Consider the following 26,337-nt stretch of genomic DNA (forward strand, 5'->3'; position numbering starts at 1 on the left):
AAAAATAACAACACGAGGTTTTTAACGAACGGTTCGTCATACAAAACAGGATCAACTCGTGTTCTCGCTTCATTTACGGCGGCTATAAACAACCGGCTCTTGTTTCTTTCTGTATTGAAGGTTTCTAAATTTAAAAAATGCAGCATGTCGTAAAAGGGGGAAAAAAAACAACTCGTTTGTTCTGAAGAGTTTCCTGTGATGTAAATAATAATAAACAACAACATTCTGACACTTTAGAGTCCTGTACATTTTGAAGAAACGTTTTCATACAGAAAACGTCACCATGTCGACGAGGCAGCGTTGTTAACTAAGGTGATTTACGACTGATTATTATGGCTGTTATGTGGAGCTTCTACCATGAGAGTGCAAAAGGAACCAACGTTCTGAATCATGAATCCAGCTATGCTCTGGTATGAATATTGTGTAATAACATCGTGTTCGCCCACTCTTTGTCTTTTTACAGCCTTAAGGGTTTCACTTGTAATATATTCAGATAAGGAGAAGGTTAATGGTTGGATTGTATGTTGTATGTACGGCCACGTAGGGGATTAGAACAGCGACTCCGACAGCGCATCTCCACGCACTGCTGTCGTTCAGAGGGGCTTACAAATCACTAACATGCGCCTACTACTCAGGCAACCCAATACCATCACGCTGTGTGACAGATCGAGTGAGCTCAACATCTCAGCCCAGTGGAAAGCTCTACACAGTCTCTCTCTCTCTCTCGCTCTCTCTCTCTCTCGCTCTGCTTCCCTCCACACCAATGACGATGGATGTATTTATTAGAGAATAAAGTAGCTCTAAGCAGCCGCAACACTTTTACAGTGGCCTCCCCCGCTGCTTCCCTGCACTACAATGTGCCCTATCAGACGTCTTACCGAGAACAAATTGAGAGAGTGGGGGAAGAAAGGAGGGCGGGGGAGAGAGAGGGAGGAAGAGAGAGCGTCCTGGGTGCGTCGGCAAATGGAGAGAGTGAGTGATGTGCGGCCAGTTTGGCCTACGTCTGGTTTCCTGAGTAGTCGGTGCTGAAAGCCATATGGGCTGGGAGGGCAGGAAAGAAAGGAAAAGCTAGAGAGAGAGAGAGAAAAAAAGAGAGAAAGAGACGGCACAGGCTCAACGCTTCGCTCAAATGAGTCATCCGCTGCCAGTTTGAGAGAGAGAGAGAGAGAGAGAGGGAGAGAGGGAGAGAGGGAGGGGAACAGAGAGAGAGACGGGGGGAGAGAGACGGAAAAAGAGAAAGGTAAAAGGCAACAGAGGAAGTGAAACAGGATGTAAAGAGGTCACAGGATAGATGGAGTGAATGATGGCATTTTGAGAAGGATGGATGTGTCAGTGGAAGAAAACAACACTGGGAAGCAAGTTCGGGGCATGATGACGAAGAGAAAAAACGACAGAAAGGCGTGTGTGTGTGTGTGTGTGTGTGTGTGTGTGTGTGTGTGTAGCCCACATGTCTTTGATTTACCAGGCTGCCTTCTATCTGGTTTAGTCACAGGCAGCAGGCAGCAGGCAGCCGAGACACTGTGGTAATGATATACAGCAGGCTGCTTGCTCTGACACCTCAGCACACGGATCTGTCAGAGCTGCCTCGCCACTGATCTCCCAGCACCCGCCGCAAAGCATGCTGGGACACACAGCTGGATAGGTTACCACCCTGGATCCACCTCCGCAACCTCCGCTCGCTTTCTGGTCTCTGTGGTGCACCCAGGGACATGGACGGGGACAGGGACGACTTTCATGACTCACAAACACTGTGCTCTGAAATGCGCTCTACATATTTGCCAGTTATCATAGCGGCATTTTGCATTTTTTATCCGCCGCTGTGTGTATGCGAGAGTCTGTGAGGCAGATTGTCTTCATTAAATCAGTCAAGCAACTGTTTGATGCACGTTGAGACTTCTGCTTCAGGGAAGGACTTTTTTGCTTTGAGCACTACTTTGAGCTCACTCCCACAGAGTCTCTCACAGACTCTCCTTCAACTATGTGTGTGACTGGAGGCTCACACACACACACACACACACACACACACACAGTGAAGCAGAGTCTCACACATAACCAGCCTCAGGATTACTCTCCACTCCAGAAAGTCAGTCTAATCTGCTGCCTATCCAATCTAACAAATAAATACAACCATTTATCCCACAGTTTCTCTTTCTTGCTCCTGGAACTCCCTGTTTTACACAATCCAAGACATCGGGTTCTCCAGGGTTAGAGTATTAGGAACCTGTGGTTCATCCACCACAAGACATGTCTCAGGAACTCAAGAACTTCAGGCTTGGAAGAAGCACAAGAGATTTTTTTTCTACAGCTAAATCAGTGTATGTACTTTCTGCAGTTTAGTATGTGCTACAGTGCTGGAGGTTAAATCCCATGAAGGGAAATATATCGATATAACCTTCACAGGGTGTCCGAGCTTCTTCCTCTACATCCGAGCGATGACTCAGGCTTGCTTTATGTCTTGGGCTGATTGGTAAAGTGGAACATTTGCATATCAATTATGTTTTCTGCACAACTGGTGAGTCAGAAACATTGTAGGAGTGAATTTTCATGCTTCAAGTGACATGTTAGTACCCAGAGCACTCGCTAAAAAAACTAGACTCTTGAGTATTCGTTGCTCGACTCCTTAAAGGGTCTGCAAAGCCTTACAACAGAGTGTTTTCTTAATCCTCGAATATCCAATAGACCCTTAAAGAACGCTCGAAGAACCTTTTGGAAAATCGAGCTTCAGGACGGTTCCTCAGAAGGTTCTGGAACGGCGATTAAAAGGCAGCTCAATGAATAGAAGCTTTTTGGAGTCCAGTGTATCTCCTAATACTCAATCCATTTGTCTTTAGAATGGTGGCCATGAGGTGAAATGGAACCTCAAAAACCCACCACCAGCCTTTCTTCTTCCTCTGAACCCAACCGCTTCCTGTGTTACAGCTACGTATGCTTCACAGCTTTAACTTTTAGAAGAAACAAACAGGGACAAGTTTCATTATGGTTCAGCTTGGAGGGCGGAAATCATTTCTGGAGCAGATAAGGTGTGAACCAGTGGTTCTATGGTTTGTAGAAAATTGTGTAGTGGTTATAGGTCTAGAAAGTACGTAATACAAAGTGTGACCTTAAACAGAAGCCAGTAATACAAGACGTGAAGCACTTTAGGTTTACACAGAAGATTAAATATCTGCACAACCTGAATACTCGAGTAAAAAAGTAAACAAACACTTCTGTAATACCGAGAAATCTTACGAATGTTGTAATTCGCCATGTTGGGAAATGAACTACATAAATACACAGAACAGAAACCCAGCTACTTTTCAGATGAAGTTGGTGACTGGAAAATGTGACTTGTGAGTGTGTTTTATTGGCTGTGCATAAATTTTGGCGCTCTGCCACTCAAGAGAATTTGCCAGGTCACCATGTCACATGGTGCTGCTTGCTTGAAACAGGAAAGCTCAGAGGACCAGGCCAGAGTTGTGCAAGCTCTGCATTTTGCCATCAAATCTGAAATCAGGTGCCTACTCTTACATCACTCAGGTCGATGAAGTTCACGTAACAAACACTGATCTATAAATCTGTTTGTCTGTTTTTGATCCAGGTGTGGCTTTTTTAGCTACGCCTGTTAAAGCTTGTTTAATTTTCACCTCAAATATCCTTAAACATTGTGTTCCCTCTTATGTTCCTGAGATATTGCCTCTGGTTGCGTTGCTATTGCATAAACCCCAGGAGAGCTTGTTGGATGGACTTTGCATTTTTGGCTAAAGTCAGCCCCCTTGTGGCCATCCAAAGAAACACCGACGGGAAGTTAGGTTGAATGTGTCGTCAGAAAGTTAGACTGTTACATAATAGACCGACAAAAAATGCTTACGGCCACAAGAGGGCGTCGTAAGTGCAAATTCAACCTACTGTACACGCTCGGGATCACCTGTGTGTGTGTGTGTGTGTGTGTGTGTGTGTGTGTGTGTGTGTGTGTGTGTGTGTGTGTGTGTGGTCCTGCTAAGAATGTATCGAGCATGTCCTCAGGTTTCCTTCCACTGTCTAAAGAAGTTATAGTAAAATGAACAAATTGCTCATAGCTTGAGAATGAGTATGTGAATGTGTGTGTACATCAGTGTCCTGTGATGGTATTCCCATCTTGCTCCCAGTGTTCCCAGAATCCTCCATATCTCCAGATCCTCCATTAACTCACCTGGATAGAATGCTTACTAAAAATGAATGAATCCGTATTTGAAACTTACTGACCTCCCTGCTGTGGACATGTGAACTAGGCAGTTAATTGACTCACTGATTCATAAGGATTACTTTGTTTACTCTGTCACATTTTTAACACAACTTTCCAATTTGAAAATGTCGACATGTCTATACCAAGTAGAGCATAGACATAATGCATATATTGTACGACGCTGTAAGTTTTGAATCAAAAGATTCAAAAGAACCGAATCTGTAAAATGAGTCAAATGCCAATTACGGTATGGCTGGTAAAACAGGAGGCGCGAGGAATTGAGCGTGGGGGTGTGAAGGTGATATCTAGGTTGTGTGTGTGTGTGTGAGAGAGAGAGAGAGTGTGTGAGAGAGAGAGAGAGAGAGAGAGAGAGAGAGAGAGAGAGAGAGAGAGTGTGTGTGTGTGTGTGTGTGTGTGTGTGTGTGTGTGTGTGTGTGTGTGTGTGTGTGTGTGTGTGTGTGAGATGAAAGGCTTCAGAGAGGCCGCTTTATCATGCACAGACCGCTCGGAAATCGGGTGGCGTCTCTCTCTCACACACCAATTCCTACCGTGCCTATAGTAGTGCACTTAAATGAGTTTGTTTCTGGAGGAGGGGGAGAGTCGCCTGAGATAAACCCCTGTTCATGCTGGCGCTGATTGACGCTATAAAACTGTACTGGAGTCGTATTCATCACACCTCTCGCGATACGGTGCGGCGCGCTGATGTTCCAGCTGAACTTCAATAACATGTCACGTGATCAGTGCGTAACCTCTCATGCGCGTTTGCTCTTTATCTCTGCGCATGATTTTGTGGCGTGGTTTTGAATTAAAGGCCTGTGCGTGTTGTGCGTAAAGGTGCACATTTTCACCCAGCGGTTTTTTCAATAAAGTCTCATGAGGCGTGATTGTGTCTCTTTTGTACTGAGAGATTTATAAAGGCAGCGGGGGTGAAACTGACAAAGATGAAATGTATGCACGCCTTTATGCCTTTATTTAAACTGGGATTCTTGGATTTCCCCCTCTCTTGTAAGGCTTTATTGCGATAAAGTAGAGAAAGCTGAAAGGGGGATTTTACGCATGTGAACTTGGATGGAAATTACTTTTTTCCAAGCCGTTAACTCCTTTATACACACACACACACACACACACACACACACACACACACACACACACACACACACACACACACACACTCCCTCATTCGGTCAAGGCCTTGTGACTTTTTTGTTTTGAGAGAATCCAAGAAAAAATGAGAAATTAGCATTCCAATGTGGCGACTAACACAAATGTATCAGTATTAACACCATGAACTCTTTTTTTTATTATTATAACTTTTTTCTCGTTCTTAAAAAATATCCCATCAATTTCTAATCCAGGGTTGCCAGATCCGCACTAACAAACACTAACAGGATTTAAAAACACACTATTCATCCTACACGAATATTTCAAAAACAGATAATATCCTGAAAAGTACATGTTTTGTATGTTTATTTACATATATATATAAAGCTTTGTAGTGTCTAAAAACTGATCATTTTAAGGCACGTCGTTTCCATGTAAAAGATACATATTCAAAACATTTAATTGAGGACACAACAAGGGCAAACATATATATATATATGTATATATATATATATATATATATATATATATATATATATATATATATATATGTGTGTGTGTGTGTGTGTGTGTGTGTGTGTGTGTGTGTGTGTGTGTGTGCGAGTATGTGTGTGTATGTATGTAGATAGATAGATAGATAGATAGATAGATAGATAGATAGATAGATAGATAGATAGATAGATAGATAGATAGATATGAGCTGGCGGTGAGATTCCAGTTTAGTATGTGTACTATGGATCTGGCAACATGCCAGACGCTGAATCTCACTCTGTTTATTCTGCTGCCCTCTCGTGGTGTCTCCGTGTATTTGTCAGCCCCTCCCCTGCCTACTGTTGCCCCGAAGAGAGGATGGAGAGGGCAGGAGGGAGGGAGAAACAGAGAGGTGGCGTGTGTGTGTGTGTGTGTGTGTGTGTGTGTGTGTGTGTGTGTGTGTGTGAGAGAGAGAGAGAGAGAGAGAGAGAGAGAGAGAGAGAGAGAGAGAGAGAGAGAGAGAGAGAGAGAGAGTTGTTGTGGGAACAGAGAAGTGTTTAGTGTAAGTGTGTCGGGAGCGAGAGCTAGAGACACAAACTGGACTTACACAACATGCGCCACTGCATTTAAACCACCAAAGTTTTGCACTTAATTCAACTTGCAAAGGAGTTGGATTTTTTTTTTCCCTGCACATAAAATATACAATGCGGCATGATCTTCCAGCTGACTAGTAGCTTACTTCCAGTGGAGTTCCAGTGATCTGACGCGCACACGGATGATGATGTTCTCTTGCGACCTGCGCGCTTTGCGCTCACTATAAATCTCGGGCTGAAGTGGATCTTTATTACCGTTTCCTGTGTGTTTCCCCCCAGAGGAGACTCCGTGTTTTTTGGGCCGCAGAGCGCACAGAGGAGAGATGGATGTCGGAATGAGGCAGACGCACAGCACCTCGGCAGGAGTCCACCTACTGCTGGCACTCACAATGATCGCCTGTAACTCTCACCTTCTGGTGCAGGCCAACTCGTGGTGGTGAGTACACGTTCATGTCGACTTAATAAGAGAGATTAGAGGTTAATGCTAGGTGAGGGTTGACGTGAGGATATAGATACTGGGTGACATGTTTGAGATGGGAATGAATCAAGCAGCCTGCTGCGAACTGAGAACAAATGTGGAGGCTTTACAACAATATTTACCTTCAGCTCCAAATGGTCGCCTGTTTGTAAATAAGGGGAGCAGCATGGCGTGACCTGGTGTGAAGGGGAATTAGGAGACGTGTGCGTTTCAGAGTACAAATTAATACCGCTGATCCCTTTGATCAGATAAAAAGCCTCATGTCGAGACATGAAAAGTGAATTGATACAGTATGTGTAGTGTACAGAGGTAACACCATGGGTACATTTTTTATTTGGACTTTTAAGCCAGATGTACGAAACACACCTTTTCAGGTAAACCATGTAGCCTTGCTAATACCACTTAACTGATAATGAAAAGCACAGCTTGGTGCCTTCATTTCTAAGTGAGAGTTATGACAGCCTTTACGTGACCTGAAGTCTCAGACTGACCTTTTTTATTTGCGCATGCAGGTCTTTGGCCATGAACCCTATCCAGAGACCAGAAATGTACATCATAGGCGCACAGCCTCTTTGCAGCCAGCTTACAGGTCTGTCTCAGGGCCAGAGGAAGCTGTGCCAGCTCTACCAGGACCATATGGTGTACATCGGCGAAGGCGCAATGACGGGCATCAAGGAGTGCCAATATCAGTTCAGACAGAGGAGGTGGAACTGCAGCACGGTGGACAACACGTCTGTATTCGGCCGCGTCATGCACATAGGTAAGCGTCTATCTATCTATCTGTCTGTCTATCTATCTATCTGTCTATCTGTCTGTCTGTCAGTCTGTCTGGGTTTTTATGTATTGATCAAAGTAGTGCTGCGTGTTTCTGAGACGCGTATTCGTTCAAAGATGCATATTAATATCTGTTTGCACCAATATACACATGCAGTACACGCGCGCATGCATACAAAGGGAAAGGGTCGACTTCCCTTCCAGCAACAATCGAGTGTTAGTTCCGCTCAGCAATGAAACGAGGTGTAAGAAACCCACTCTCTGAGAACTTCAGAACCCCCCCCCCCCCAACACCACCAACCCCATCCACTCCCTCCTTTTTCCTCTTCCCCCTCCCCCCCTTTTCCGAGGGGTTATTTGCAGGCGCTCGCCAGGTTTATATGGAGGTGCCAGTCGCGCCATTGTGCAGCGCCGCTTTTGAAATGCAATTACGCGATGACACGGGGTCGGCAGATCCGGGACTCTATTTGAAGTCTTGCACCAAAGGCCAATAAAACGTCTCTCTGCGTCGTGGAGGCGCATCCAAGGAATGCAGGGCGCACACCCGTTTTTTCCTGCAGTCGGGATTAGTTGATTTGGGTATGGAGTTTTTTTTTATTTAGACACGCATTAGGAAAGCCTGAGTTGGGAAGCTTTCCTCACCTGACTTTAAGATCTAAGACGGAATGGAAGTAGTGTAGAGAAATGACACTAAACTTTACGCAAGTGGAAATTGCCTCAAAAAAGAATCCATTAAAGTGTCTTTGGGCATGACATAAATAATAAACAAACAGACAGAACTATTTATTCAATTATTGTTTATTGTGTGTTTTCTGAAAACCAAATTTATATTTATATATATTTATATAATCACTATATATATAATTATGGAGTTTGCTTTTCAATATATAAGGATACTAAATTTAGCAAGTTTTATTTGTGTCTGATTGGAAAAACAAAGTAACTATTAATATGTTCAAATGATATGATGGTTTAAAAAATAGTTTAAACCAACAACAACAAAAAAAAAGAAATTAAGCAAAATAATAATAATAATAATAATAATAATAAAATCATACACACTGAAATATTACATAAAACCCAAAATAGACAATTTGCTGAATTTAATATGCCATCAAAATTAAATAGATTTAATAAATAAATAAATAAATAATGTGAAAAGTGACGTGTTGCTTCATAAAAGGTTTATAATATCCATAATAAATGCACATAAATGTTAAAACTTTCCACCTCGGGATGTGAGTTATATGTTTAATATAATATATTACATTTATATAAAATTCCCTCATGTGGATGCACTAAGGATTAGTTTCTAAGTCCAAAATTCATTTATATCCAAGTGTTACCTGGATGCCTGCTGTCATCATAAAGTCCTTCCTGTGTTCATCTCAGTATCCACATTACTTAACATCACTTCAACACACATAGTACTGTTTGTCTTTGCTCTTCTACACCTGTACACTGTGATGATTAGAAAGAAAACAGCAGGTTCTCTTTTCAGCCTTAAGACTTGAAGATTTTATGTGTCATATTCACAGCTATATACAGTATACAACCTGTAGGGAAATGAAAACTCAGCCTACTCTTTTTCAGACCATGTATATAAATAAGTAAATGAAAAATAAATAAGACTTAAGACTAGATTTTCTTTCATGTCCTATCAGGAACTTTCCCCCTGCCTCTGGATGTCTGGATCGTTCAGCAAGGATGTAAATCTTTATTTAATTACGCTTTACAAATGATGTTCAGTCATAGCCTCATACACGGACTGAACTAATGTGACTGAGAGACTGAGAACTCGATTCCTGTTAGCTCTTAAAAAGCACAGTACACTCTGGCATGTGTTATTAAGTTATTTGAAATCTGCATCCCAGATGTCTGATACAAAGGAACAAATGTCAGGTAACACATGCATAGCAGATGTGACATTATTCCAGATCGGGGTTTATGTGAAGCTTTGTAGAAGGGAAACCCATACGGCTGGATGTCGCGCCTGTTATGAAGCAGAGTCACAGAATGCGCCTATACTGTGTGTTAATCATTTTCTTTGATATTAGCCGATATCGCAGAAGCTCTAATATAAAAAACGATGCCTATAACACACCACTAAACGTTTTATTGCGTGCCGTAAGCAGCCTGACGAGCAATCTCCAATGTTCCTGATTGTGGGTGCTTTGATGAACCACAGCATTCGGTTTTTTAACACACATCCAGAATCAATTCACTTCAAGGCTTAATTAGTGCAGGCGATATCTCGCTCGCAGTACACATGTACTGTAGAAGCATAATTACACGATGGATTCTGCTTTCTGTTCAGTCCTAGAGCATGGTGTCTCGCCACATATTCGGGCATTGTTGTAAGTAGGAAGTAGACCTTGTTGTGAAACAGACTGTGTCAATAAAATCCATGTAGAACATTGTGTAAAAAATCCGTTCCACGGCTGTAAATGCGAGTGTCGTTTATTAATAAGGTCAAAACCATTAATTCGTTCAAATAAACTAAGGTTCAGACCGTTTAATTGAAGTTTCCGTTAATTTTCCAGGGATGAAATAATGTTGAAAGGAAAAGAAACAACAGTTAAATCTTAAGTGTTAACAGGATATAGGGTCAATTTTATAAAGAAAGATTTTCTTAAGAGGCTCATGAATGAATGAATCATTACATAAGGTTTCTTCCTGCCTCATGTTGTCTTCTTGATATGTTAATTTATAAAATAAGAGATTTTGAGTTTCTTCAATTCATGTGATATTGTGTGGATTAACACTCATTTTTTGTGCTCTTCTTTGGCATAGGAACAGGTTTAGAAGCCAAACAATAAAAAATAAAGTGTGGTTCAATCTTTCACATCATATATTACACAAACTGCACATGTTAAGTGTAAGTAAAGTATACCGTAGTACAGTACATTATAATGTGGTGAAGTATAGTATACTATTGTGTAGTAAAGTGTAGTATATAACACTGTAGTGTAGTATAGTGCAATGTAGTGTAATATTAGTGTCATACAGTACAATGTAGTATATTATAGTACAGTTTAATATACTACAGAGTTGTATAGTATAGTATGGTACAAAAGCAGTATAGGATAGTGATGAATAGTTCAATTCAATTCAAGTTTATTTGTATAGCGCTTTTTACAATGGGCTTTGTCTCAAAGCAGCTTTACAGAACATAAACACAGAGCAGAAGGTAAACAAGAATAGTATAGTGCACTGTAGTGAAGTACAGTATAATACAGTATAGTGCACTGTAGTGAAGTACAGTATAATACAGTATAGTGTAGTGCACTGTAGTGAATTACAGTATAATACAGTATAGTGCACTGTAATGAAGTACAGTATAATACAGTATAGTGCACTGTAGTGAAGTACAGTATAATACAGTATAGTGTAGTGCACTGTAGTGAATTACAGTATAATACAGTATAGTGCACTGTAGTGAAGTACAGTATAATACAGTATAGTGCACTGTAGTGAAGTACAGTATAATACAGTATAGTGCACTGTAGTGAATTACAGTATAATACAGTATAGTATAGTACAATGCAGTATAGAGTAGTGTAGTATAGTACAGTACACAGAGGTAAAGTACAGTATAATGCAGTGTGTGTAGTTTAGTATAGTACACAGTAGCAAAGTTAGGTAAAATACAGTATATTATAGTATAGTATAGTATATATATACTTTCCTTTTGTGCTCTTACTTGACAGAGGAAGTTTAGAAGCATATGATGTATTTAGATGTATTTTGCATCGAAAATACTGAAGTAGTATTTTGATTTCCACATAGCAGAGATATTTGACATTTTTTGTAGTTTGGGACAATTGTGTCATTCCTCTGACTTTTGTATGTGCCTGTGTTTTCTTCAGGCAGCAGGGAAGCAGCGTTCACATATTCTATCAGCGCTGCCGGGGTGGTAAACGCTGTGAGTCGAGCATGCAGGGAAGGCGAGCTCTCGACGTGCGGATGCAGCCGAGCCTCTCGACCCAAAGAGCTGCCGAGAGACTGGCTGTGGGGCGGCTGTGGGGACAACGTCAACTACGGATACCGCTTCGCTCGGGAGTTTGTGGATGCACGAGAGCGTGAGAAGAACTACGCCAAGGGCTCCATAGATCATGCACGCACCCTGATGAACCTGCAGAACAACGAGGCTGGACGAATGGTGAGGAAAGAACTCATCTACACACACAATCACGTATACATATACATATTGGGTTTAGTCAATTGTCTGGTAAACACAAAGGTAGACTGTACTCTTAAACAGACGATAATGTAATGTTCCTGATTTTTGTTTTGACCTATCACATTATCTGATCTTAAAAAAAAAAGGAGAAAAATTCAACTGTACTACAAGTTTACATTAAATGTTTACATTTTATATATACATGGTAAGAAATACACTGCACTATGAACAAAAACACCCAGACTTGACTCATACAGCTCATCAGCAAACAAAATCATTATAATTGTTTTTGATGACAAATAATAAAGCATTCAGGACCCATGTGGTCATGAGATCATGTGCTAGAATCCTGGACATCTTTGGGTTCTTGCAGACGGGTGGCGTTTGTTTGATGTGGAGTTTTAGAGGTAGATTTTAGTTGTGTAGGAGTCGTTTTAAGTCTCTAGTTTACATGTTACGCTATTGTGGCAATGTAGTAACAGTATCTCATATCAACATATTCTTCAGAATAAATTGGATAAAAATAAAACTTTTTTTCTTAATGTTTTACTACACTATCTACTATACTATAGTTTTATACTAGAATGCTAAAAGCTACTTACTCTAAAGCAATTACCAATCTAGGAATACTCTTAATTTGCTATTCATTTCTAAGTTAGGTGCACTTGTTTCACATCACATAGTGTACATGTTAAGTGTTAAGTATAGTACAGTGTGTTATAGCGTAGTATAGTATAACACAGTAGTGTATAATATAGTACAGTGTAGTATAGTATAACACAGTAGTGTATAGTACAGTGTAGTATAGTATAACACAGTAGTGTATAGTATAGTACAGTGTGGTATAATATAACACAGTAGTGTATAGTACAGTGTGGTATAGTGTAGTATAGTATAACACAGTAGTGTATAGTATAGTACAGTGTGGTATAATATAACACAGTAGTGTATAGTACAGTGTGGTATAGTGTAGTATAGTATAACACAGTGGTGTATAGTATAGTACAGTGTGGTATAATATAACACAGTAGTGTATAGTACAGTGTGGTATAGTGTAGTATAGTATAACACAGTGGTGTATAGTATAGTACAGTATGTTATAGTTTAGTATAGTATGACAGTGGTGTATAGACAGTGTGGTATAGTATAGTGCATGCTTTCTTGTATAGTTTGTATAGTAAAGTGTTATTTATGTCTGTACTTTAGAGGGTCACAAACTGCTGGGACCAAATTCCTTGTGTGTGTCAACACACTTGGCCAATAAATCTGATTCTGATATAGTATAATACAGTGGTGTATAGTACAGTGTGGTGTATATAGTGTAGTATAGTGTAGTATACTGTTGTATAGTAGTACAGTGTGGAATAGTGTAGTATACTATTGTATAGTACAGTGTATTATAGTGTAGTATACTGTTGTATAGCACAGTGTGGTATAGTGTAGTATAGTACAGTACAGTATTACAGTTTAGTATAATATAGTATATTACAATGCAATATAGAGTAGTGTGGTATAGTATGGTGCAGTGTAGCACACTATTGTATAGCTGAGTATACTATAATTCAATTCAATTTATTTGTCTATCGCTTTTAACAATGTTCATTGTCTCAAAGCAGAGCCATGTAGTATATTATTGTATGGTACAGTAGTCAATGTAGTAGTGGTATGTTGTTCTTAAGAATAAAGTCCAAAATAGCGGCGAGATAACTAAGAGTCTCAAATATATTTTCACACGTAAAATATAACTAGTCATATGAATGATGAAGACTTTCAACCTAATTAATTTTAAAGTTATGGTTTAGTTTACTTTAAAGTTATTTACAGTAATTTATCAATAACTGTACTGTAGTATACAATAGCATAGAATAATCTAGTATTGTACAATATCATATAGTAGAGTTATAAATGTAATAAATAGACTACCATCAAACTACGTGTCCCTTGCCGCAAGAATATTACCAATCAGGAAGTACTTTTTTATGTTACTTCTATTTAAAGAGCATTTATAAATAAGTATATAGTATTGTAGCAGGTGTAGTTATAGTCTCCTAAAAGTATTCTTCAGAATGAACTCAGAAGTCTTAACGTACTTTTTGTCCCAGTTCAGTATGATGGCTGTACATAAAGATCACCTTAATTTAAGCAACACTGTACCAAAATATTCTAGATAGAATAGATGTAGTTTTATGTCCTACAGATCTTAAAACAAACATAATATCCAGGAATACACGTACAATACGAGGTCTCGTTTACACGATCCAGGACTGGCGTGTTTTAGACTAAATAAGAAAATAAGAAGTCTGACTTGGCTTGTCCAGGAGAACATCCAAAACACACACTGGTGTTTTTAGATAATGTTCTCGCATACCAGAAACTTTATCACCATTTCGATCCATTTAGAACGCTTTTATAGTGTTGTGGTTCTATAGGGCCAGAGGGTCGTAACAATACGCAGGGTTTGGAAAGCAGCGCCATCTAAACATAAACAAGCTTCTTGGTTGTAGGTTTTGGGTCTGACTAAAGCAGAGGCAGCCCACATGTCTATAGAGTGTCGTCCAGGACAGGAACAGCAGGAACAACCGCTGCTCCCAGTGTGGACTTTCTTTGTGGAAAGTTTGTGTATCTTAGGGTGTGTGTTTGTGAAGAGACGTCTTATAGCCAGAGCCAGAGGAAGAGATAATTTACTGGAAGTGTGTAAGACCCAAATGGCATCCACACCATGGCTGGTGCCCTTGGAGTCTGCTTAGGGTCAGGAGGTCAAAGTGCATTCCTTTTATGGGTCCATGGCCAGGCTCTGGACTCACTGGCCAGGAAACGTCTAACGAACGTAGATTCTCTCCCTAAGAAAAGAATCTAACAGTTCTAATCAAGTTTCAAGTTTTCCGAGACAACAATATTGAATTTTTGATTGACAGTAGCTCCGGTTTCTATAGTAACAGCTAAAACAGGGATTTGTTTCCGGCTGCCATAACGTAAGCGATAAAAGAAGTGACTTGTCTCATAGACTTTCATTTGAATTGTAAAATTGTGAGGAATAAAACATTTCTGGATTTTTTTCTGCATGACCTTTCTGCAATACATATATAGATTAAAAAAAAGCAACAATCCGATAGATTTTGTCGATTTGTCGGTAGAACGTTTAGAGAATGTTCAGCTAATATATAATTGTTAGTAGAGTCTCTGAATAAACATGTTGCATGAGTCCAGAGTGTGTGTGTGTGTGTGTGTGTGTGTGTGTGTGTGTGTGTGTGTGTGTGTGTGTGTGTGTGCGCGCCTGGTCAGATGCTCTCAGGTGGGTGTAAAGCAAGCAACTGGTTTAATGGTGCTGCAGAATATTAGTTCAAGCCCCAGAGCAGGCAGGAATGTGCTCTGTTTTCGTCCCTTGCTTGCAGGACAGACTTCCGCTGGTCCCCTGAGTGCTTTTTCTGCGTCATAAAAAGTCCATTTGCCTGCTGTGGGGGGTGAGGGGCACGACAGAGCCTCTGCTCTTCTCCTGTTTGTCTTTGAGCAGATGAGCTTATTTAAGGTGTTTATAGAGCACAAGCCCTCTCTCTGGGATTATGGTCGTTCTCAGTGGCCTCGGCTTTCAACCCCAGGTGAGGAGGTCAAGGCGTGGTTGTGTTCTGCGCAGAGACGAGAACCGCCAAGAACCGTGGTCTGACCCCTCACCTGAACGTTTACTTTTCTTCTCCTGAAGAGTTAGAAGCTCAGAGTGTTTACTGTGTCCTTGTTTGTCTCTTTGGATATTAATTGTCTGTGGAAGTGTTTGACTGTGGTGAGGCTCGGTGGGTAGAGATTTGGTTTGCACATTTTTACTGATTTAAAAAAAAAAAAAGTTATACTTATTCACGTAACGTTTATTTATCTGAGTAGATGTTAGTTGCTGGTTAATGTTTATAAAACATTGTAGGAACGTTAAATAAGAACTAAAACACTTATCACTAAACCTCACTGTCGATGTTTAATACATTAAAAATGAATTTGTGCAAATTGAAACAAACTTTCCAATGATGAGACCATGTTGGGGGAATTATATTATATCTGATTATATTTTAATTAATTTCCAGTTTCCTTCAAGATATTAAATAAGATTGAGTGGACTGTCACTTTCAAGTTTTATAGAAAATCTCTAGGAGCGAGATGGCGCGAGAGAGAGAGAGGGAGAGAGGGAGGGGAGAGAGAGCGAGAGAGGGGGAGAGAGAGAAAAAAAGAGGGAGAGAAAAAAAGAGAGCGGAGGGGAGGGGAGAGAGAGAGATATAGCAGAGAGAGAGAGAAAACAGAGAGAGAGAAGAGAGAGAGAAAGAGAGAGAGAGAAAGGAGAGAGAGAGAGAAAATGGGAGAGAGAAGAGCGAGAGGGGAGAGAGGAGGAGCGAGAGAGCGAGAGAGAGAGAGAGAGGAAGAGAAAGAGAAGAGAGAGAGGAAGAGAAAGAGAGGAGAGAGAGAGAGAGAGGAGAGAGAGAGAGAGGGGAGAGAGAGAGAGAAGGGAGAGAGAGGGAGAGAGAAAAGAGAGAGAGGGGAGAGAGAGGGAGAGAGAGAGAGAGAGCGAGAGAGAGAGAGAGAGAAAGGAGAGACGAGAGAGAGAGCGAGAGAGAGAGAGGAGAGAGAGAAAGGGGAGGAAGAGAAGGCAAAAAAAGAGAGAAGTATCTGTCTATCGAGAGTAGCTCTCGATAGAGCTGAGTATATCTCTCTCATACTGCCTCATCTCTCTTTTTATCACTCTCTTCTCTCTCTCTCTCTCTCTCTCTCTCTCTCTCTCTCTCTCTCTCTCTCTCTCTCTCTCTCTCTCTCTCTCTCTCTCTCTCTCTAAAAAACACACAGCTTGTCGTGTTACTATAAAACTTCTTTGTATTGAAAACTTTCCCATGTCAGAAAACATATAGTTATATACTGACACTGGAGACTCCTTCCATCACTTGTATGAGGTTCAACCCAACAGATGAATATATATAAGTATAAATATATATATATATATATATATTTATGTTAATTAACGTTCAGCCTTCGCACGGTGTGACCTCTCTGGTATTTTGCAAGCAGCTTGGCTTGTTTGCTGGAGATTTGTCTTGCGTGGAGAGTCTCAGCTCTCTGAGGCCTTTGTGCAGGTGACAGAAGCGTAGCACAGGGATTGATCGAGCTTCCCCGATGCCTTCCAGTTCACGGCCCCATGGGAGGAGGGGTGCGTGGGTTTGGTTTCGGTGAAGGATAGCGTGTGTGGATGGTGTGCGGTCATGGCTTTGTGGGTCACAAAAGACTCAGCGCTTTGCAAAGGCGTTTGCCATTGCCACACAAAGTAACTGAAGCAGAGCTGTCTGATACACCAAAACACACACACACACACACTCTGAGCAAACATCCTTACTTTTATATGTTAAATGATCCAGGGCACAGTAACACAAGGAGACTGAGACATGACCTGTGAGGTTATACAGAAAGTGTTGGATTACTGATTTATCTCATTTTATTTCCTCAAATTCGAGATTCATCTTATTAAAAATTCATGTCCTATAGTTCATGTCCTATCAGTGCCGTTCTGTTTACACTGTGGAGCTCCTGTACTAGAACAAATTCCTCGTATGTGGAAACATACTTGGCAATAAAGACCTTTCTGATTCTGATTCTGATTCTGAAAAGGTCAGAGTGGAATTTGTGGACAATTTCCCCAGAAATCAGCTTCTTAGTCAAGTGTAAAAGTTTGTGCACCCAGTGACCAAGTGCCATCATTTATCTTAAAATATTATTCACAATTTACAGACAAAAATCAGTTCAAAATGTTTGCATCGTTTTTATGAACACGATTGAACATATATTTGAATATGTTAATGATTTGCCTTCCTCATATCCCAGATATGTTCTCATGCTCTCTCTGCTACCTTTTTTTTCTTACATTTTGGTCTTGTTGCAAGATTTTCCTACATTTTTTTAAAAACAGCTTCGAGATACAAAATCGAGATACATTTTGAGCCTACTCATACAACACAATGGGGGGGGGGGACTTTTGCACAGAACGCTAGACTTTGAAAGTGCTAATATATTATGACACCTTTATTCAGTGTATTGAGATACAAACCCTATGATGGATATGCTGACATTTCTTGAACGAAAACTTTCTGTAAATAAAGTTTAAAGTTTATATTTGTAGCTTGGCTGTAGAAGAGAATCCGGTTTCATTGTATTTGAGCTTGATTTTCTTAGGCTTCTCTAACCTCAGCACACCTTCAGGGCCAGTTTGTTTATTCCAGTCTGTCCTCCACCCCAGCCGGCCCCGACCCCGACCCCGGCCCTGTCTGAGCACGCTTCATTGTGCTCATGCCCAAGACCGTGTCCTTTCTCTGCATCAGTGAGTCTGACTGTCTCTCACATGATAGCGAGAGAGGAAACAGATAGTGAGTGAACGAATGGAACAAGAGTTATTATTTCCACACGGGTTTGATCTCTATTGTTGTTTTTATGATGTGTTGAAGGAGTAGGATGTTTGTATCTGTTTTTGTGTGTGAGATAGAGAGAGAGAGAGAGAGAGAGAGAGAGAGAGAGAGAGAGAGAGAGAGAGAGAGAGAGAGAGATATGGCCAGGATGGTATACAGGTAAGAGTGGTGCTTGTCAGAAAATGTGCTTTAAAGTGTGAAAGCTCAGTCTTCACTCTCTATGCAAACAGGTAAAAGAAGGAGGGGAAGCAGCAGCTGTCAGCTGAGGGGGGGTTGGCGAATACACCACCTCCACAAAGACGCCTGTTAAAGCAGCGTCTCGCATGAGGTGTTAAAGGGAGGTGCCGGGCCAGGGGCCCTAGTGAGGAAAGATACTGAAACTGATTGAAGGACAGAGACACAGAGAAAAGCACGCGAAAGAGAGAGCGAAAGAGAGAAAGGCGTTTGATTTTCCCATGATCAGGATGCTGCATAGTCACAAAGACACAATGCCAGTTCAAAAGCTTATTCATCTTCATACCGCAACGCTCCCGAATACTAGATTCTAAATGAGTCAAAAGGTGTTGAAACATTTCCTAGAGCAGCGACTTATAGAACACCATAATGTGCTTGTTCTAATATCAGAATCAGAATCAGAACCACATTTATTGGCCAAGTGTGCGCAGTTGAAATACATACATACATACATACACACACACATACATACATACATACATACATACATACATACATACATACATACATACATACATACATACATACACACACACATACATACATACATACATACACACACACACACACACATACATACATACATACATACATACATACATACATATACATGCATACATACATACACACACACATACATACATACATACATACATACATACATATACATGCATACATACATACACACAAACACATACATACATACATACATACATACATACATACATACATACATACATACATACATGCATACATACATATACATGCATACATACATACACACACACATACATACATACATACATACATGCATACATACATACATACATACATACACACACAAACACATACATACATACATACATACATACATACATACATACATACATACATACATGCATACATACATATACATGCATACATACATACACACACAAACACATACATACATACATACATACATGCATACATACATACATATACATACATGCATGCATACATACATACATACATACATACATACATACATACATGCATACATACATGCATACATACATATACATACATGCATGCATACATACATATACATGCATACATACATACATACATACATACATATACATACATACATACATACATACATACATACATATACATACATACATACATACATACATACATACATACATACATACATATACATGCATGCATACATACATACATGCATGCATACATACATACATACATACATACATACATATACATACATACATACATATACATACATGCATACATACATGCATACATCATGCATATCTGGCATGAGAACAGTAAACGTTTAAATAGTAAGGATTTATTTTAATAGAAGCATTCATTAGAGATGGAGAATGAATTACAGAATGAACTAGATTTGACAAACTTTGAATGCCCCATCAAAGTGTCTTCAGATGTTGGATGCTGTGTTTCATGGAGCTTTAAGGTTTATTTCAAATTGCAGACCTCTCATGCATCATTGTACACTTTACTCCAAAGTGAATTTGCCTTCTCTGTCAAATCGCCGGCTTACTCACCTTTATATTTTTATATATAAAGGTATTAATTTAATTTGCTCTGCTATTTTGGACAAGTCTCTCTTGAAAAAGAGATTCTATATCTCACTGAGACAAATCTGGTTAAATGAAGGTTAATAATAATGTCAGCTTGTCGGAGCAAGTATTCCCAAATTTATCTATTTATTTTTTAAATACTTTTGGAGGTGAGTGGATACGAGCATGTGACGTCACCCGCATACCCATGTGCCGAGTGTTTTGATATTTCCCGTCCATATTGTGGGTCTTTTTTTTTTTTTTGGGCGGGGCTGCACGTGACGTCATGATGGGGAAGTTCCCCTCATTGTTCTGAGTGTTTTAATATGTCACATGTCAATGTTGTGGAAAGTTTTTTGATTTTGCATATTCTGCTGCGGGTATTTAAACCTTTGTCCAGAGTATTGCTCTAAATAAGCTGGCTGAGTTTGGTGTGAATTTCTCGAAATCTTGCCGAGTTATAAAACTCTAAAGTTTATAATGGGTGTCTATGGCAAAAAAGGCCATTTTGAGACCCGGTACCATGAGTATCGGTACTCGGATCGTTTAGAAAAGTAACTTCAGGCTACAACATATCAGATGGGGAAGTCGTGGCTTAATGGTTAGAGAGGTTAGAGAGTTTGACTCCTAACCCTAAGGTTATGGGTTCGAGACTCGGGCCGGCAATACCACGACTGGGGTGCCCTTGAGCAAGGCACCGAACCCCCCAACTGCTCCGCGTAAATGGCTGCCCACTGCTCCGGGTGTGTGTGTTCATTGCTGTGTGTGTGTGCACTTTGGAAAGGTTAAATGCAGAGAGTTTGGGTCTGAGTCTGAGTCTGGGTCCCCGTACTTAGCCGTATGTCACGTCACTTCGTCACTTCGATTTTGGTGCATGTGGCTCTAAAGCCCTAGTGGTTACTCTTGATAAATTTTGGTCTAATAAAAATAAGCAAAACGGAATGCTGGCTTCTACAAACCAACATAATTACAGAACACACAAAATAATCCCTGTGTTAGCTGTTTAAGCCCGATATGACATGGGGGGCAAAACCTAGATGTTCTTCCTGAAGGGAGAAGTGCATACAGGTTGTGGTCGGGGTGAGAGGCGTCTGTAACGATGTATTCAAGTCCTGAATGTTGGGCAGGTGAACACCAACGATCCTTCCTGTTGTCCTAACAGTATGCTGCAGTCTCCTTAAATCTGATCGCTGGCTAAACCAAACCAAACAGTTCTAGAAGAGCACAGAACCGACTCAATATATATATAGGACCATTCCTGTAGTAACAACTTACACAAGGAAGCTCCGTATGAACAAATTAATAAAGGTGTATTTTGCATTTTTATGAGTGAGTCTCTGGTGTCAGGGCTTTGAAATAGTACAACGTCATGGGGGACACAAACTTTTGCACAAATCTGATGCTGTTTTTTTCTATCTGAGTCTGGTGAGGGAACGATTTTTATTGTTTCAGACCATTAGAGTTCCTAAAGCTGGATAAAAAAATACAAAGTTTTCTTTCATTTAAATATCTGACATCCTGTTATATAAGTTTTGAGTTCTGATGATGTTTTTCCCATAACAGCACATGTGAAAAATGCTTAGAACTGTGTGTGTGTGTGTGTGTGTGTGTGTGTGTGTGTGTGTGTGTTTGTGTGTGTGTGTGCGTGCCTGTGTGTGTTTCTCTGAGTGTGTGTGTGTATGTGTGTGTGTGTCTGTGTGTCTGTGTGTGTGTGTGTGTGCCTGTGTGTGTGCGTGCGCCTGTGTGTGTTTCTCTGTGTGTGTGTGTATGTGTCTGTGTGTCTGTGTGTGTGTGTGTGTGTGTGTGTGTGTGTGTGTGTGTGTGTCTCTGTGTGTCTCTGTGTGTGTACGTGTCTGTGTGTGTGTCTGTGTCTGTGTGTGTGTGTGTGTCTGTGTATGTGTCTGTGTGTGTCTGTGTGTGTCTGTGTGTGTCTGGGTGTGTCTGTGTGTGTGTGTGTCTGTGTATGTGTGTGTGTGTCTGTGTGTGTGTGTGTGTGTATGTGTGTGTGTGTGTGTGTTAACCGATAAATATTTGTAAGTGTGGAAATGACTCATGTGAGTTAATTACACTGTAATTAATGACTTTTTTATCCCAGTCACCAGCACACCACCGTTTTTCCTCCACAGTGTTTTTCTTACTTTTTCTTTCTTTCTTTCTTTCTTTCTTTCTTTCTTTCTTTCTTTCTTTCTTTCTTTCTTTCTTTCTTTCTTTCTTTCTTCCTTAAATAAGATTGATTGCAGTGATAAACAAACACACACAAAGCCAGCAATTAGTTCCCAATAGCACTACTTTAAATGCCTCCCTATTGATTCAGCTGCACTTAGTGATCTGGGATCAGCAGGAAGTCCACTTGGACCTCAGTGTGTTGGAGAACAAAATGACCATTCATTGTATTGTTCTCCGACTGCGAGGCCTGTCGCTCTGTTTGTTAACAGTTTGTAAACCCTGAAAGTCTCCTCGAGGCTGTAAAGCTCTACCACTCACACTGACTCCATGTAATAAACCCTTTTGTCCTGTGGGGGGCGCCATGAGCATACAAAACAGTAGAAATACACCTATATTTACTGAACCATGTCTGAAAATCACTTATCTCTGAGCCTGGTTCCTCTGAAGATGATGGGAATTGTTAAAAGCACTATACAAATAAATTGAACATGAAATTTAATTCATATTAAAACTACCGAGTCGCTTCTGTACTAGATTTTATATGAAGTATACAATGGTTTCAGATCAGTGGCTCAAGTGATTAAGGCTCTGGGTTGTTGATGGGGGGGTTCGAGCCCCAGCTCTGCCAAGCTGGCACTGTTGGGCCCTTGAGCAAGGCCCTTAACCCTTTCTGCATCATCTCTGACACCAACTTCCAAACCTTGAATGATCCAAAGAAACGAATTCCACTGTGCTGCAATGTACAGTATATGTGACATAGTTATGACCTCTGTTCAGTTCTAATCTATTCTGACTGTAATAAGCGTCTTTTGTAAGTTCAAATTTCACCAGCAGGTAAAAGCACTTTGTAAAAGAGGGAGCTGAGGAATAAAGACATGACCTCAGAGGGTTGAAAGTTTTTTTAGGTTTCACGAGACCTCCGTGTCAGTTTTGCTGAACATCCGAGTTTATATTAAGCACGGATTGTTGCATCATAATTCTTAAGAGCCAATCAGGATCGATATACAAATGCAGCCTTTACTATAGTTTACCAGCGTAAATAATTTCTTTTTTTAATTGTCATTAGATTTTCAGCACTGTAACTAAAAACCCTGGATCTCTGGGCTTCCTAGATCCTACACTCTGTGAGCAGTGATGTATTATTTATAATGTAATGTAATGAATTATATTGACCACTAGGGGGCAGAGTATTTGTGCAAAAACTAATGACTTGTACTGAGACATTTAGTCTGTTCATGTGTAATGAGTTTTGTGTTATTATTGTTATTATTGTTGTTGTTGTCGTCGTCTGTGGTCTACTTTTAAATGTACTATTCCATATATTTATTTATATAGAACATTTCTTTATTTCTTTGTACCTAGGCGGTGTACAATCTGGCCAATGTGGCGTGTAAGTGCCATGGCGTCTCCGGTTCCTGTAGTCTAAAGACGTGCTGGTTACAGCTGGCAGACTTCCGGCGTGTAGGTGAGTTCCTGAAGGAGAAGTACGACAGCGCTACGGCCATGCGCATCAACCGGCGCGGCAAGCTGGAGCAAGTGAACCAGCGCTTTAACGCTCCCACCACCGAGGATCTGGTGTACATCGACCCGAGCCCAGATTACTGTCTGCGCAACGAGAGCACAGGCTCGCTGGGAACGCACGGCCGTCTCTGCAACAAGACCTCGGAGGGCATGGACGGCTGCGAGCTGATGTGCTGCGGCCGCGGATACGACCAGTTCAAGACCTACAAGCACGAGCGCTGCCACTGCAAGTTCCACTGGTGCTGCTACGTCAAGTGCAAGCGTTGCACGTCGCTCGTCGACCAGTTCGTCTGCAAGTAACCGAGACGCTCGTTAGAGACACGCTGAGCAATTAGCAGGCGAGATGGGGGACGGACCTTCTGGAGCACAGAAGGAGTAAAATGTACTCAAACGCTAAATCAAAAAATCCAAAGAAATGTTTAAATATAGGTATTAATTAAGTGTGGTGGATGGTGATTGTTTTTCCAACGCTTTCACTCAAGAGGAATAGACGAGGTATGATGTCAGGGGGGGGTTTTGCTTTCCCTTTGGTAGAGTCTCATGAGTACGAAACTCTCTACAGAAGCAGATTTATCACGCTAGTAATCCAGTAATCCAGCATGCTGCTCCGCCTACTCCTCTCTCACGGACGCTCTCTAAACCTCCCCTTGCGACAGAGCTCTTAAACTCCTCGGGTCAGCCCCCTGACCTCGAACGATGGACTTTGGATGATGTCGTGTGTGATGACCTGTGAAACTTATGTTGCTAGATCAAGCATTTATAGTCACCAAAACCTCTGACCTTACCCTGATGATTTAAAATCACCGCCAGACTCTTTTCAGCTCGCTTCACTGTGAACTCTTGTGACGTTCAGAGCCCGTGACGGTCTTCTCTCTCAGCGTCACCTCGAGGAATTTCATCTCCTCCGAATGGCTCAAAACACCGAGCCACATATTCAGATTTTAAATAAAGAGCAAAGGAGAAAAAAATGGGGCTTTATGGTGAGGACTGCAAAATAATATTTTAGCCAAACAACAGTGGTTCAGATTATATTTTATTAATTGCTTGTTATGTTAAACATCGTATGTATTGTTCTGATTATTATTTTTTGATACAGAGGCTTCTACTGTCGAGTTTTTATTAGCAGGGGCGATGTGACTTGCCACAGAGGATGATTTTTTTTTTAGTGAAACTGCCAAAAATTTGTAAATAACAGTCAATGTATGCAAATTACATGCCATGATTACAACATCCATGATTTTATATGTTAATCCAGATCGTTTGCTGCCTATCGACCATATGCTTGTTGTCTGTATGTATTTTCTCCCCATCATTCAAACCAGTAATATTAAAAATATTAATAGAGATGATTATCACTTATGTGCCATATTTTGCTTTTATTGCGCTTCATACCACATCTTGATTCTGATCGGTCAGAAGGCAGAGATTCTAACAGCAGCTTGGACGGTAACCTCGAGAGGTTACTCAAATGTGAACCTCATCCTCATTCAAACTTTATAAACACCAGAGAGTGTTATTATGAATAATGTCCTTTCTACAGTCAGATACTGTGATGACGAGTCGTAAGACTGAGGATCCGTTTGCAGATTTAATTTGACAATCTCAGCCTGTGAACAACAGGCAGAGTTCGATACCGGCAAATACAACAGAGTAGGCAAGGCAAAGACGTGGTTAGAATAACAGGAAAAAGTTCAGGGTAGGCAGGAAACAGTCGTAAGGCAAAAAGAAACAGATCAAGAACCAGAAATAACTAAGAAACGCTCAGAACGATAGCCGTAGCAAATCAAGACTTCGCACTGGAGTCAAGTTTGCCTTAAGTAGGCACTGGGTAATTGGCCGCAGGTGGTGGTGTAATCAGTCCCGGCCCGGAAAGGTTAATACTCTGGGGACGGTTACCTCCGGTGGCGATCGGAGGATGAGACAGGTGCTTCCATCATGACAGATACAGTTAATTAGGACGTTGTTGTCCTTAACCCCCACTCGGAGTTGGCATCTTCTCTTTGAATGTCTGAAATCTTCACGGAATGGAATCCACCTGGCGCTGGAACATCTCGAGATGCCTCGGGATCCTCACAGGGTTCTTCTACAGATGTACCAGCTCCAGTTGGATTCCATTTCATGAGGATTCAGACATTTAAAGAGGAGATGCAAATCCATGTGTAGTATAAATGATCAAGTTGAGGATGATGATGATGATGCTAATGATCGAAACTATGATATACTGTAAGTATAGTATTCAATTTTCACATTAATGCCACGTTGCGAACCGCAGCGTCGTGCGTTCGTATCTCGCCTCAGGTTAGAGATCGATGTATGATTTTATTCAGGATTTTGGATGAAAGAAAACTAATGGTGTTAATTTGACTCGGTCATTCACAGATGGACAAATTTGAAATGAGATCTTCTGTGATTTCACTCAGTGAAATGAATTCAGTTGATAACAAAACAGGATCGAACATAAAGAAGTACTAATGAAGAACACTGGGCTAAGAGAAAGCAGGGTGTGTCCAGGATATATTGTTCTGAAACCCGGTGTGAGAGTTCAAACCGATCTATCATTAACACAATAAAAGAACCAACAGCTCTCATGCTTGTAATAAACCTCGC

At 40.7% G+C, this 26,337-nt stretch overlaps 1 protein-coding gene across 1 annotated transcript; it reads left to right on the forward strand.

Moving 5' to 3' along the window:
- The first annotated feature begins 6,262 nt into the window (after positions 1-6,262).
- wnt5b (wingless-type MMTV integration site family, member 5b) lies at positions 6,263-25,076 on the forward strand. Its single transcript, XM_047803757.1, has 4 exons — positions 6,263-6,802; positions 7,357-7,604; positions 11,488-11,780; positions 23,572-25,076. The coding sequence occupies exons 1-4, from the start codon at positions 6,690-6,692 to the stop codon at positions 24,028-24,030; spliced, it is 1,113 nt and encodes a 370-aa protein (XP_047659713.1). The 5' UTR covers positions 6,263-6,689; the 3' UTR covers positions 24,031-25,076.
- Positions 25,077-26,337: the final 1,261 nt, after the last annotated feature.

Source organism: Tachysurus fulvidraco, chromosome 19 (genome assembly GCF_022655615.1).
Source record: "Tachysurus fulvidraco isolate hzauxx_2018 chromosome 19, HZAU_PFXX_2.0, whole genome shotgun sequence".
Classification (NCBI taxonomy): domain Eukaryota; kingdom Metazoa; phylum Chordata; class Actinopteri; order Siluriformes; family Bagridae; genus Tachysurus; species Tachysurus fulvidraco.